At 36.1% G+C, this 16,186-nt stretch overlaps 2 protein-coding genes across 2 annotated transcripts in view; both read right to left on the bottom strand.

The window, feature by feature from the left end:
• Positions 1-5,120, bottom strand: part of med13b (mediator complex subunit 13b) — a 32,609-nt gene extending 27,489 nt beyond the window's left edge. The window contains exons 1-2 of the mRNA XM_079885467.1: positions 4,410-5,120; positions 1,765-1,999 (exon numbers count right to left, since the gene is read on the bottom strand). Coding sequence (XP_079741593.1) covers positions 1,765-1,999; positions 4,410-4,478 — 304 coding nt within the window. The 5' untranslated portion in view covers positions 4,479-5,120. The remainder of the gene's footprint in view (positions 1-1,764; positions 2,000-4,409) is intronic.
• A 3,734-nt stretch (positions 5,121-8,854) lies between these two features.
• The window catches only part of exoc3l2b (exocyst complex component 3-like 2b), a 31,531-nt gene continuing 24,199 nt past the window's right edge, over positions 8,855-16,186 (bottom strand). Inside the window, exons 6-11 of the mRNA XM_079887118.1 lie at positions 15,420-15,555; positions 14,591-14,726; positions 13,986-14,108; positions 13,415-13,570; positions 12,226-12,347; positions 8,855-10,569 (exon numbers count right to left, since the gene is read on the bottom strand). Coding sequence (XP_079743244.1) covers positions 10,290-10,569; positions 12,226-12,347; positions 13,415-13,570; positions 13,986-14,108; positions 14,591-14,726; positions 15,420-15,555 — 953 coding nt within the window. The 3' untranslated portion in view covers positions 8,855-10,289. The remainder of the gene's footprint in view (positions 10,570-12,225; positions 12,348-13,414; positions 13,571-13,985; positions 14,109-14,590; positions 14,727-15,419; positions 15,556-16,186) is intronic.

Genomic DNA, 16,186 nt, shown 5'->3' on the forward strand with positions numbered 1-16,186 from the left:
CAGTGATAACGTTGGCCGGGCATTTTATTTTTATAAACATTTTATCCAGTCAGAAAAATATTCACTACCTTCCAAAAATTTGGGGTCAGCCTAGGTGTGCATATATGACTTTCTTTCAGCCAAACACAATCCGAGTTATATTATAAAATATCCCTGTGAACGCACGGACGGCCGTTACTGTAAGCTAGTGATTACAGTTTATAAAGTTATAATTATGGATATTTTTCTTACAAAAATTGCTTCACTTCAGAATGCCATTATTAACCCCCTGGAGCCGTATGGATTACTTTTATGAGGGATGGAAATGCTTTTTGGGCTTAAAAATTTTTTTGTACTATTCACTCCCATTATAAAGTTTGGAAGAGCCAGGATATTGTTTAATATAACTCTGATTGTGTTTGGCTGAAAGAACTCATATACACCTAGGATGGCTTGAGGGTGAGTAATTTATAGGATCATTTTTGGGTGAACTAACCCTTTAAGTAGCACAACAGTTTTCAACATTGATAATAATAAAATGTTTCTTAAGCAAATCAGCATATTATAATGTTTCTTAAGGATCACATGACACAGAAGACTGGAGTAATAAAGCTGAAAATTCAGCTTTGCCATCACAGGAATACATTACATTTCAAAATGTATTACAATTGAATTTTTTTTGTCAATATTTCACATTATTAATGTTTTACTTAATTTCTGATCAAATAAATTCTTCCTTGGTGAGCATAAGAGACTTCTTTCAAAAACATTTTTAAAAATCTTACTGACCCCAAACTTTTAAATGGTAGTGTATTTATTTTTTTAATTTAATGTTAGGTTAGACAAAATTACTAGGCTTTATTTTCAATAATAGCTGGAAATCATACAAGTTCTACAACTATAACATGGCATAAAGGGCAAACATTGATTTACTTGATGCTTCTAAGTCGATCATCAAGTCATTTTTGCATTTATCACAAAACATCACCTACGTTAGCTAGTAATAACAGCCCTGGTCTGATAGGTCATTGTTTCTCAACCTGAGGATCCACCTACCAGAATGTTTAAGATGTTTCACTCGTGTTAAACAGGTTGACATCTAAAACGTTCAGGGAGGTGGGTCCCGAGGACTGTAGTTGAGGTCACATAACTGTAACATCTACTGGCCCAAAGCTCAAAGTTATTGTTGAGTCCTGCCAAAAGCTCAGCACAGTTGGCTTGAACCTCTCAATAGTGTTTGTTGTTGAAAGAGAGATTTTACAAGTGAGCAAATCAATCAAAATAGCAATTTTACAATACAAAATATTGATCAAGCTATTATGGTAATAAAGGTGGATCAGAAACATGTTTTATACTTTAGACTTGAGTTGCACCTTCAAAAAGAACTGAGCCAAGCCAGCCAATCTAAATAAGCATTATTAACTTTAGTAACCATAGTTTCCTCTTCCATATATGAAGAGTTACTTATATACGGAGTAGGGTCTTATTTGTTATGCAGTCTCGCTGCAGACATACTAAAATCCTTCAATACTTTGTTTCTGTTTTGACGCAATTGAAATTAATGCAGTTAGCAAACCTCAACAACTGAAATAACTGGTCTATGACTGATGTCTAGAAAAACCTACAGTCTAACCACTGATTTTGCCATGAGAAATTCAGTATCAAGCAACCGAAAACCCCCTGACAACCGAAATGTCATCTCTGACTACACAGATTTCTTATTCTGCATGCATATGCGTTACGGTTCGGTAGATGTGTGTCAGTTTAACAAGGACGCACACATACATGATAGGTCATGGTGGACGAGCTCGGCAAAGTTGGGGTCGTCTCCCCACCAAAAGATCCAGAGCTCCCGTCGGCCCGGGGTCTGGTGCCTCCGCCACACGCTCAGCACGTCTGCCTTCAGGCAGCGACTGAAGCTGCACAGGATGGGGTCCTCCTCCGTCACCGGGAAGAGGATGGGGGACGAGGTGGGGCCCTGCCATACAAAACACTTCCATTTAATCCCCGTGAGGTCAGCCTGAAGGCAAAGAGAGAGGGAGAATGTGTTAGAAAAATCCATCATGTGGGACGGCTTAGCAGCAACCAGTGATAAAGCAACAACTCCACTGGGGTTAATAGGCATGCATATGCAAAAACACAGCCAAACTGGCAATCTAAGTGTCTGATTGTGCACCTTTGATAAATGTGGACATGTAAGAAGAGTTTCTCTGTGACTAATGCAAGATGACGCCATCTAGCCATGCCCATAAAGCATCATGAATCAACATATAGGCCTATTCAAGTTCACTGTAGCATTAAGCTCTAAAAAAAACGTTGACTTTTGCTTAACTAAAAGGCCAATTTGATAAGTATCTGAAAACTTCTCTCATATGCATGCTCATCCAAAAGTCATTCTACAATTTAGGGTACATTTCATGTCCATTGATGATGAACAGCTTTCTTCATAAAAAAAAAAATAAAATAAAAAAAATCATATTTTATCTGTTAAGGGAAACCATAATAAAGTTGTACACAAAATATTTTGTGCACCCCGTTTCATTTTGCTTGAAAAATAATGATGTTGAGTAGAGATAAATCATATCTCTACTCAACATCATTATTTTTCAAGCAAAATGAAACGGGGTGCACAAAATATTTTGTAAATATTTTGTGAAAGAAAAATTGTAAATAATAATAAATAATGCAACATTGCATAAAACATAAGAATTGTCCATTTTGATTTCATGGTGACTTTAAACTTGGCAACTAGCAGATGTGTTACACTGACGAAATACATAAACTGAAACCAATAGTAATTTTATCGAGGAAGCATATTGTTTTGTACTTTTTGTTGATGTGAAATGTAGACCCATTAATAGAATAACACTTCAAATCTACATAATCTGCATTAAAGGTCAATTCACACAAGTTTACAGCCTGACCTGGATTAGGCTATGTAAGCAGTTTATCCATTATGTCCATATAAATATGAGCTTTTCATAAAAGGAGGAAGTGAAATGGGGCCTGACAGACAGGAAACTTGTCATGAATACTTGGCTCAGTGTTTACAGATCACTCTACAACCACAAATTGAAGAAACTAAGTAGGTGTATCTAAGAAAATAGTCTCATATTACCGCAGATTACACATACAAAGAGCAACAAGGTTTACTAGTCCTCAACCATGCGGATAATTAGACTAGCTAGACAAAGAATGCTAAAATGGCTATTATAACATGTCTTTTCTTGACAGTTCACACACACCGTCTAAATATCATGAAGGATACAATGAGATGTGAAACATTACCTCAACTTTAACTGGTAGACATCACCATTATTGCCTAGTGTATTAATAACTGTACATTAAGACATTTTTATATTACAAGTCTAAATGGTTAAGTTCATATATGCAAATATTCTCTAATGTGCATATATTTCCAGAACAAAACACCCATGCATTGAATAAAGCCAGGTTAAAATTCTCGCTGACATATTTGATATATCTTTTTTCCCCTACTGAAAATACTGTCAATATCCAGAAGAAAATTGGCAACAAAATGATTTATAAACCAGGTGAATGACATTTAAGCAAACCCCTCTTATTAGATGTGCACAAATAACAATTGTTCCTATTGTCTGTACTTTCCAATGTCAAAATTAATACGTAAAAAATATATTATTGATGAAACCATGATTAAAAACATTCGACAGAACAAAAGTCCTAAATCTACAAAGATTTTCTATATAAATATTTTCTGTTTTTATGTTGCAAAGGAGATTTTTGAAGTCTCTTTTATCACTCCATAAATCAGAAAACACTGTCAACATACAGAAAAACTAATTAATGTTTTTAGGAATAAAATGATATAGAAACCAGGTGAATGATACATAAACCCCACTTCTAAATATAGATAGGAATAAAACTGGAAAGTTTGGTGTGTAACAATGTAATGAAGTGGACATTTGTAAATAATTTTGAGAGAACAATATGTTTTGAGCATATAACGATAAAGCTTGATAAAATAAACACTGAAATGTGTGGGCTATTTTTGGATGTTTACTTTATACCAGCCTAAAAGAAGAGATGCCATGAAATCAAAATAGCCCAAAATCTCAAAATTGGCCAAAGGTTTTGCATTGTTGGTGTTGTTAAACATTCTTCATTAAGGTATTTTTCCTCAGAGTAACTTCATAACAACAACTTGCAGCTTGTCCCGGCCAGTTAGGTGAGCAAGTGTTTACCAACGTTAGCAAACACGACCTAAATAACACAACAAAGCCGCAACTAACGCACCAACCTCCGTTCACACAACACAAACCTACATGTCTAATATATATTTATAAACCGGCAGCAGTAGCGGTTTAGTTCGTATTAAGATCAACAGGCCTCAATTTGATTGACTGGCCGGCTAAAAATGGCTTCTGGCCCTCAGTCAGTTGATCTCTTACCAGACAGAATAGATTGGAGTGGCAGTCCTCCAGGCTCGCCCCGTTGGGTACAAAACAAGAACTCATCATCAAAGCGCTGCCCGGCGAGCCATCCTCTCTTTCAGATCCCAGGAACAGATAATGCGATGGCTTTTGGACCGGGTCTCCGTCTCTCGGACACAATCAGCAGGACGGGTTCGCGTCCAGCAAGCTAATTAGCTTAGCTCAGCTCTGCTATTACTCCGCTAGAGGTTACTCACTTACCAGAAAAAATCGCGCTAAAAACTTCCTGCGCACATTTACCATGATCCGCGATGATACATTGTTCTTCCCCCAGATTTGTTACATCAAATAATATGTAATTACACAAGTCCGAGGGGGTAGGGGGGTGAATTCAGCCCTCCCCCTTTAGCTTAGCATAGCATCAGGCTAGCTGGGGTTAGCCTGGCTAAGCGAGGCAGCAACAAACAGTTCAAGCCAAAAGAGTTCAGCTTTAAATTTCTCTAAAAATCACTATTTCCTTTCCAAGTCTTCGCCGGACTGCCGTCAACGGCTATTCGCGGAGAAGCTGACGATGGAAGTAAAACGTTCTGATTAAAAAGTACAGTTAAAAGAGGCACGACTGTGCTGTGCTCAGCTGTGTCTCACTGGTTTGTTTGAATACATTGGTCGCATCCTTTAATGGCGGCCACAGGGACACAACTCTACTACACTATCCAGTCTACTCTACTCGGCTGCGATTGGCAGCGCTGCGACTCAATAGAGGAAAGAGTCGATCCTGGATTCCAGAAAGCTCCGAAGGAGTCGACTCGCCAATAGAGCTGTCAACTCTTTTTAGGGCTTTAAAATCTTTTAGATGCAACCAAAGGACCCCCAAAATATGACCGTACGCATGCTAGGGACCACCATTAAAAAAAAAAAAAAAAAAAAAACCTTAAAAGGCATCATTATAGTTTCTGGTATAAAGAATCAATTTATACTATTAAAAAAAATTAGAATTAGAATTTAGAGTATTATTTTATTTTTAATTTCCATTAAGCCAGTTATTATTATGTTTTTTCTACTCATTACAGTGCTGTATTGATAAATGTTATTTTTTATTTTTTATTTATTTATTCTGATAGATTTCTATGTAATTTATAGGATTATTAATTTGTATATTTCACTGCACTGTTTTATTCTTAACATTTAGACCCCAAAGCACTTCCTCGTGGCCCCCTGGGGGTCCCCGGATCCCAGTTTAAAAACCCACGGCTTAAAGAATCTTCGCATTAATATGTCACGTGAAGCTGCAGTATTTCTACAATAAAAACAAGTCCATTAACACTAACAAAATATTTCTGGCCCCCTTCCACACAAAGCTAATATTATTTTATTTATCATAATCATGATATTAGCCTACCATATATCACAATCTACAATAATATCATATTTGAATTATACATAATATCATGATTATATATGTATTTCTGCTTTGTCCAGTGATTGAGGGCTAACAGTTTGTTAACATTTGCAAAATGTCATATCCATGTTTCTGAATGACAATAGTAACTAATGGTAAATCTAATCATGCAGGTATATGCACAAATAAGTTTTTGTCACTAATTTCATTTTCTTTGTCAAAAGTAATATTTTTTGAATTATTTCTGAAATTCCAGAAATAATTTGTTAAATGGCATTTGACAGAATAAAACCCTTCAGATCACAAGATCAATATTTTCTCTTTTTATGTTCTATTTCATTGTGTTTACAAAAATTTCCAAACACATGATTCAGACTATGAATCAGCCCTATATCTGGTCTCACTTGTTATACCAGCTTGTCATTACCTCAACATATTTGATTGGCGAGCCATGTTCATTTTGAGCTTGGAAACTAATTATGTGAATCATTAAGGAGAGAAGCTGGGCAGGGACATACGATGACGCCGACATCAAAACAATAGCAACTATGGCTTCATAGAAAATGGCTTGTCTTTGGTGAATATGGCTTGCTACGTCAACGTCAGGCATCACTATCACTTTATCTCATATTTATGCTGGCAAGAAATGAACCAGCAATCTCATGACTCCCTAAATAAAAAATTTGATGAATAAATGTTTGATGAATACATGTATATATAATATACATTATTACATATACATGTCAATTAGACATTTATGCTATATACCTGGAAAACTGGGGCTTCACTCAGTCATGCCATGATGAGACTGCCAGAGCCAGTAAAAGAATGAATTGTTTCAGACATTTGTCATTGTCGTTATTTAATGACTTCATGCTTGAAATACTGGCAAATCTGAAATAAAATCAGATGATTTTGAGTTAACACTTATTCAAAAAAATGAAAACCGTTTTAATACTTTTCAAATGTATTAGTTTTGACTGGCAGTGAAAAGTTGACAAGATTTTATTAATATTAATATTATAATTAATTGTTTTATTAAATTACTTAACCTTAACTGTAAGTGCTTAGCCTACTTTTTGCTTAAATGTGAAACATCATTAAACATCATTAAATTGTTTTATTCTTTTGTAGAGTGCATTATCACACCCATTATGGGTTCATTAAGTTGACCTATTCCCGCGTTTACCCCTGCTGTGTATTTGATATGCATGCAAAGGGAACTCTTTTGTGTTTAATTAGGTTCAGACAACCTGACAACCTTCTTTCATCATATCAGAGTCTTTTCTTTCTTTGTTTGTTTGTTAGTTTGAGAAGCGCGCCATCTAGTGTACTAAGACTATCCGATCAGATGCAAAAACTTGAAGTCTGACCAATTCATATCCTTGCTGTAAAAAATCCAGACCATCAAAATTGAAAACATAGGTTCAATTTATGAAAAATTACATTTAAATATTAGCCTGAGATAAATTTACTGTTTAGGTCCAATCAAAGTGGTGTAAATGTGACCACCAGCAATGATAAGTTTTTCCACACCATTTTAATCACTGAGACGAAAATCGAGTGGAAATTATTCGCATGCGTTCCTGCTGTGCTAACTTTAACAATACTGATGATAGTAGGCCTATTTTTTCCCCATATAAGATGGTGAGTCTACTCCAGAGGTAAACAATTACCGTCTTTCAACGTTGAAATATGGTTGAAAATAAGTCGGGCCCGCCTTGGACTGGTTTACGACGTGATTTCAACTGAGTAGTTTCCGCCGGACTGTTTGACTACGTGTTTTCAACTGATCATCTAAGAAAGGATAAGTCTGTAATACATGCTAAAATAACGGAGAAAAACAAACTACCAAAACCATGTTCATTATTATCTCAAATAAATTGAAAGAGTTTTACATATTCCATCAAGACGTTGAAGATCGACCTGTTTTCAACGTTGAAAAGTCGTAGTTAGACGTTTAAAGGGATACTCTACCGAAAAATGAAAATTCTGTCATTATTTACTCACCCTCATGTTGTTTCAAACCTGTATGAATTTCTTTCTTCTGCTGAACAGAAAGGAAGATATTTAGAAGAATGTCAGTAACCAGACAGTTTTAGATACCATTGACTTCCATAGTATATTTTTTTCCTACTATGGAAGGCAATGGTGTCTAAAACTGTCTGGTTACTGACATTCTTCTAAATATCTTCCTTTCTGTTCAGCAGAAGAAAGAAATTCATACAGCTTTAAGATAGAGTATCAGAGTATCCCTTTAAGATATACGTCTATTCAACGTCTAATAGACGACTTTTTGCTAGCTGGGCAGATATGCTCTACAGAAGCCCATATTGGAGAACTGTTACCAGATCACTAATGGTATTTTATTCCACGACAGTCCTCCACATATTGGTCTATATGAATTATAACAGATTATGGCATGCTGCTCGTGGGTATAAGGGTGGATTAACGATCGTTAATCGCTTGTTGTTTTGGCCAAGCAATGGTTTATGCACACTAACATTCTCATTTTTCCTCATGAATTGTTTTGATCAATACATTTTTATTTTAGTTGAAAGCGTGATGTGCTGGCTTTTTAATGGCAGGTTACCATCGATGGCTTTGTAGTTGGCAAGACTTCGTATGCCTATACAGAAATATATTTTTGAAAATAAACCTAATTAGAGTCAAATGTGTTGGTCATCGCCTTATAGCCTAGTGCTTCATGTTGTTTAAAAAAGCGGACAGGCTGCTGGTGTAAAAATAATTTAAATAAAGAAAAAATATATATGATTGATCACTGTACTCTTCAATGATACAGTGTTATAAATATATTTAGTGTGTCTATAGCCCTTGCGCATGCGTCTTTGCCTTGGCTTGGACTAGCGCTCAGCACCAAGGACAGCGGCGGCCAAAGACACGCGCAGGCTAGATGATGATGATGATGATGATGTGAGAGGGTCGATGTGACGTCAAAGCAAGCGAATCTCAGGAACACAATGTAACCCACTGTCGTTATCAGTGGATATGACTCATAGTGTTGTATTTAAAAAAGAAAGAAGAGGAGCAAAAAACAAAGGCTGAAATGTCTGATCCTCCGTCATTTATTATATGTGATTTAATATATGTACACTGTAAAATAAATTTTCTTCCTATAACCAAAATATCAGTTTACAAGTCTTTCATATGTAGCAACATGCAGAGTACCCTAAAATTAACTGAAATGCTGTATCTCTTTTCCATGGTGCTCACACAGCGACATATACAGACTCATCAAACATTTGCTAAAAAGACAAGTTGGATGAAAAATGATATATTTAGAAGACATACTGAAACTGGTAAATGTAGACTCCATAAACGATATTTGAATAGTTCTATCCATCAGTTTTTTTAGGTAAACAAACCCAAAACGAATTATTTTACTCACATTTTCTTTAAAGTGTGTTTGGGTTGGTTGGTTGTTGTTTTTTTTCAGTATTGATTATAGCGCAATGAAATTACTGGTGCAATAAATAAGTCGTGTAATACATAAATAGTCCCTCTTGATTTCTTTCACAGGTAAATTTGAATAATCTCATACAAAATACAGTTATCTTTCAAGACGAGATAACAGATGATTGGATCACTAAATTATCCACTTAAATATGATAAAAATAATTGAAAGATTAAAGATAACTGCAATTGCATAGTACCTTAAAATCAGTCTTCAGTCATGTGCAACTAAAACAAAAATACAATTTCATCCGTATCAATTACAGTCACAAAAGTCAAAATGATAAATGGTATGATTAAGAAAACATAAATCCCAAAACCAAGCAGTGTTTTCATCAGTAGTTACGATTTTTACAATAAACACTCTTGTGACCCCTGCAATTTACAATTCTAAAAGATATTTTGTAGAGATGGTTGCACTATATATTCAAATGCTATATCAATTCCAGAAAACAAAAATATACAGTGGACCCAAAAAGTATTTGGACATTTTCAGATACACAAAATGTATGAATTTCATTGTATTAGAAATTAAATGAACACTTTTCTTGACATTTATGCAATGACTTTCTGAAATTCTATGCGAACATGTTTGATTTGTCATACGATTTGTCTTCATTTTGAACAGTGTATCTAATATGGATCATTTAAAACTTCGTTTGTGAAATGTTTGCTTGAAAAGTGTGCTTTCGTAATCTTTTTTTAAATGCCACTTGGTTTGATATTTTGTTATATATCGCAAAGACATTCATACATTTTTAAGTGTGGCTAAAGTGCCACAATGTTTTGGTGCCACTGCATTTCACACAAGCCTTTGCAATGTTAGTTGTGCAAAAACAGCTGTAGGGATTGCCATTTTCTCATAGATCCTGCAATCATGAGCATCGGTAAGAAAGATGCCTCTACTTAGCTCCTTATGACATGACAATGGCACACGCAAACATTTTAGAAACAAATGCTGTGCTGTCGGCATTGTTCCAGTGCTGTGTGAGTGCTGGGCGACTCGAGCATCCATTTCATATGGATTACAGCATGTCATCCTGGTTTTCCCTAGCTGTAGTCCTTCTGCGCCGGAACCGCATGCTGGAGAAGAGGGACGAGGCGGTGAGGGCGACGCGGCTCAGGCCTACATTTAGACAGTGTACTTCTGACGTCACTGGCACCTCAGCGAAGAGAGCCCTGTCACGGGACACCCGCAAGACGCTGTCGCTGTTCTCAATGTCTTTCACTATATTCAAGATCTCCTGCCTCTCCGTTTGTCGGGTCATCCCACGGATATTGAGTATGGCAGAGACGTGCTTCCTCCTGCAAAATACAGGAAATATTTATTCACTCTTGATTGATGTACTGTATGAGATGTACGGTCATATTAGCAATAAATACACAGTGTCATAATAACAATGAAACATTTAGAATGGATAAACTACTTAAATAAACAGCAACTGGGTTTTAATGGTGAGTGATCAGCACTGAAACGGTGAAAAGGCTTTAATTCTGAGTGAATTTCTCTTTACATTCTTTGTTTGTCTTAAAGTACAAACCAAAATTATTATAATTTTTTTTTCCAGAAAACAATAAAAAAATAAAATAAAATAAAACACCCAGAAAAGACACTAGTGTTCAAAGTTGGGGGTCAGTTTTTTTGGGGGGGAAAGAAATTAATACTTTTATTCAACCGAAATTGATAATCAGAAGTGACAGTAAAGACATTAAACGTAACAAAAATGTCATTATTCATCAAAGAATCCTGAAAAACTTATCATGGTTTCCACAAAAACTGTTTTCAACATTCATAATTAAATATTTTTTGCGCCCCAAATCAGCAAATTAGAATGATTTCTGAAGGATCGTGTGAGCAATGACGCTGAATCACAGGAATAAATTACATTTTAAATTATATAAACAAGTACATTAAAATTTTTTTATATATATTTATATATTATCCAGTCATATATATATATTTCTTTCATTAATGTATAAGTGATGGAAAAAAAAAATTGAAAAAGAAAGAAAAAAAGAGAAATGGAATATAAATATACAGCCTGATCTCACGGCAATTCGTACGAATTCTACGAGGCGGCTAATTCGTACGAATTCATACGACCTCACTCGTACGATTTTTGCTAAATCGTACATATTTTACGAATTGCCAATTCGTATGAATTCATACGAATGACCTACCCCTGACCCCGCCCCTAAACCTACCCATCACGTGGGTTTAGACAAATCGTACAAATTCGTACGAGTGAGGTCGTACGAATTCGTACGAATTAGCCACTTTTTTATCACTCGTACGAATTCGCACGAATTGGTCGTGAGATAGCGTTGAAATATAATATAAGGGGAATTATTATGATATGCTATAATGTCCGTAGCATTGCCAGGGTGCAAAGAATCCTCATTTAACCTTCCCAGAGTTGGCTCCTGTTCATTTAAAGTTTCCTAGATCATAAAATGTGCGAGGATACGGCTGGTATATGGGAGAGATTCCGAGTGTTCATCAGTTTAAAACCCAAAGGTGTTGCTAATCCTAAACAATGGAGCCCACAGCACATCTAGGTCATATATCTGAAGTTTCAAGCTTTATTTAGCACACATTCCACAGAAGAGAGCTTCCTCTGGATTCGGCAGAACTCTTGATTAGGCAACTGCCCTCTCTAGATTAAACCGTGGAGCTTTGGGTCAGGCCCTGGCAGGATGCCTGTGTTTTTGCTTTGTCTTTGTGAGGATCCAGAGCTGGACAACTGTACACCTTTCATGCGAATCTAGGATAACCAAACAGTCTCCCATAAAAATCAGGAAACCGCAAAGGTCTTGTTTGCTTTTACAAGCCCCTCTTTTGCTGTCAAACAGAATGACCATATTTGTCGATGACCTGAGCTCTCTGCTTTCTGACCTCGATCATATCAGGGGCTACAAGGTGTCCCGGCGTAGCGACACACTGCCCCTTAAGACACTCACCGTATGTCAGGGAATTCCCGTACCAGCATGCCAACTTCCATTTGGATGGAGGGAGTGTCCTCCAAGAGGATGATCTCCGATAGGTGAGGAATAGCACTGTCGAGCCATGAAGCGGACGATTCCTGGATGGGGGCAAACAAGCAAGATAAAATCAGATCTGTAAAAATCAGATAGCTAAGTCCTTCAATGCCGAGACCCATCCACCACTGGAACCGTGTAGATGAACGCTCAGATTAAAAAACAACTGCCTGGTACTCAAAATAAGACTCCCATAAATGTGCTGCATTTTCCAAAAAATACAATGTACAATGACTTCTGATAGACAGCCAAAGATCACAGGGCCCTAACAACTCCGACGTACAATCAGAAAAGGCTATTTTTACCCCTTGTGTCTGGAAAAACAAAAACCTAGAGGATTAAGTGTAGGAGCACATGCTGTTCCGATTGCGAGTATATATCTGTATGCCCGTTACACCAAGGCAGTTCTTCCTGACTCTCAGTTTGACCTTAAAGGCAAGTCATGACTTCAAAGGCCCAGGCCTGGATATTCTTTCATAAACAAGGGCATCCTGTTGTCCACCGAGGTGACAAACGGATGTTTTAACTGGAGAAAGGGGCGGACGCTGCACAGGGGAAAGGAGCGTTTGGGTGGGTCATAGAGATGCCCTTTGGAGCCAAGGGGCTGTTTGGCCATCTGCCTCCACTCCAGAAATGCCCATTCTTCAAAACGTCTCTTTTGTTTGAAAGTTGTCGGCTGTAGATGATTTTGGGGTGATTAAAAGATACTTAGCAACTAGCTAAAAACAGGACATGACATTTTGCCAAGTGTGATTAATCTGGGGAATGAGTTTTTCAGGAAAAAAATAAATGTTTATAAATAATATATATCAAATAATAAAATTACTGAAAATTAATCTCCGAATAACCAGTAAGGTCTACGCTTTTTTTATGTTACAGTAACATATGAGTTACTGTATACTGGCACTTTTGATTCTATCAAAGTAAAATTAACTAAACCAACTTTACTGATTTGCCACTATTAAATTGCTACTATCACATGCATACACACACACACACCCATATATAGTGTAGTTTGTACTGTATACACAGCCTATGTATATATACTGTGTATATTAGTTATTAGTTACTTATGTTATATGATATATATATATCCAGAGAAGTGACTCACCAGTTCTTTGAAGAGAGCTTTTAGGTGCTTTCCTTCATCACGAAGGCGACCTGCCATTCTCTTCCTCATTTTAAGTGATGTGCAGATGATTCTGCCCCTCATGATGGCCCGCACATATTCAGTCATGACGCGCCGGTGAACCTCCACCACCAGGACCTTAGAGGACAAAGTAAATAAGAGATAAAGTACACTCAGTTGGTTTTTTCTCTCAAAATAACCCCAAAAAAGGACATTCATGACATAAATTGGGTCTTGTTTCAACCTGAAGGGGTTTATTTTGGGATAATAACTGGCTCACTGTGCATCATTTGGTCATAAAAATAGATTTGAGCTGAAATTATTTTATTATGTAAAAACAAAAAGTTGAGAGAGCTATATTGATATTATCAGTCATTTTCCATTCATTTGCCCACAAAGTTTTGATTGAGAAATCAGATTTTCAAAGAGCCTTGTAGATATGAGGAATAAAGATGGGTAAAAAAAGCAGTAGAAACACATTCTGTTAAACATAATTTATAATGATCTGGGAGGTTTGAGGGAAATAATTGACATTATTGACATCTTAGTTTACCTCGTAAGGTGGATTGTCCATCCTGCGGAACTTCTTGAAGTGTTCTTTTATAAGTGTCTCAATTTGCTCAAAAGGCTCAGCGTTGCTCAACCATTTCCGTTTAATCAGCTTATCAAAGAAGGGCTATGTGCAATGAGACAGAAAGCGCTGGATTAGAAATGACATACACAGTACACACTGGAATGTACTATATTTGTCTTCATCAGGATGTGAGGGCTTTCATATTTAGAGTCAAGATAGTACAGCTAACTTCCTGTTAAACCACCATCATGGTAAAAAAAAGGATGCAGCAAAACTATGTGCCATGAGAGCTGGTAATGCCAGTCTGTACAGCAAACACTGAATACTGTTCGGCGTCAGGCCAAAAACATCTAATTCACTAGGGTTTTTCACATAGTGCTGCTATTTTAGTGTCTCAGAGATAGAGTAGCTGTGCAAACAACATCCTTGAGAACAACCCATAGGGAAATGCTGATAAGATATTCTTTATATTCCTGGACAGAGGTACACGATGAACATAAGGTATTTCAAGAATATGTGCGTGCGTGCCTGCGCCACAAACATGTCTATGTGAGGAAGTGTGGGGTGATCTGTGGCAGCCTCACCCTGATATGCTCAAAAAGTCTGTCGTTCAGCACTCTCACAGTCAAGTTGACTATCCTGTCCAGAGCGGTGTTAGCTCTACGAATCGAGTCCTCGCTGGTTGAGGGGTCACACTGGCTGCAACGCTCCACAAAGCTCCTAAACACACCAATTTATATTATTAAGGCTTTTATCTTTCAAACACATTATTTACATGCAATGCATGGATTCCCCAACTTTTTCTTTGACCTAATATATTTAATTGAAGAACCCCCTGAGATTTTAAGTTACTAAGTTGGGCCAATAATATAACAATAAAAAAATAAAAAATTAGTTCATGGTTCTCTGATGTCGGTTAATGGTCACATAACATGCAGGTACACAAAAAATATTTTTAGTAAGTATTTTTCTTTTTGGCAAGCATGTTATTTTGATAGTTTTTCATTTTAAAATCATTTAATTTTTCATTTTTATGATTTAATTTCTTAATAGCTCACAAACCCCTTACAGTTCCACCACGAACATCAGTCTGGGAAACCCTGATGTAATGCAATATTTAATGCACTTCATGTGGTTGATAAAGAAAGAATATATTTTCTTTCTCTTTGTAGTTTTATATCAATATGTTACAATATTATCCTATTCAAATCAATGTGATCAACGAGTTAGGTAAAAAGTCATCTAAAAGCAGATTATATTACCTTAAATGTGTAATGTAATGGATTATGTTATTAACTACAATTGTTGTCATGTACTTGGAATCAGTAACTGACTACAATTTGTAAGTAATCTACCCAGCACTTAAAACAAACAAAACATCATGAATAAATGAAGGATTTCGAGGGAGCCAACCTAAACGGTGGACTGCAGTTGACAAGGGCGATGGTTTTAGCAATATAACCGTCTTCATTTTCTCCAAAGCTGCTCACTAGCATCTCATGGAACATCTCCACCTTTCTCTGAAAACTATGCATCAAAAAACAAAGTACTTAAGGATGGTATGTGGTTATTATTACACATTTTCTATGGAAATAAAACAGAAAAAAAGAAAAAACATTTTAAGCATTTAGCCTAGACATACATGGGTTGTAATTTAAGGCTCGTAATTTGGAAACCTATATAGAGCCCAACATACACTACCGTTCAAAGTTGATATTTTTGAAATAAACCCTTATGCTCAACAAGGATGCATTTATTTGATCAAAAATACAGTAAAACAGTAATATTGGGAAATATTATTACAATTTAAAATAACTTTTTTCTATTTGAATATATTTTAAACTGTAATTTATTCCTGTGATGCATAGCTGAATTTTCAGCATCATTTCTCCAGTCTTCAGTGTCACATGATCCTTCAGAAATCATTCTAATATGCTGATTTGCTCAAGAAACATTTCTTATTGTTTTATCAATGTTGAAAACAGTTGTGCTTCTTATATTTTTGTGGAAATTGTGATAATTATTTTTCATGATTCTTTGATAACAAGAAGTAGAAATCTTTGGTAACATCATAAATGTCTTTACTGTCAATTTTTGATCAACTGAATGTATCCTTTCTGAGTAAAGTATTATAAAAAAAAATAAAAATAATTCTTACTCACTCCTATCATTTGAATAAT

The sequence above is a fragment of the Squalius cephalus genome, assembly GCF_949319135.1.
Source record: "Squalius cephalus genome assembly, chromosome: 11".
Lineage (NCBI taxonomy): Eukaryota > Metazoa > Chordata > Actinopteri > Cypriniformes > Leuciscidae > Squalius > Squalius cephalus.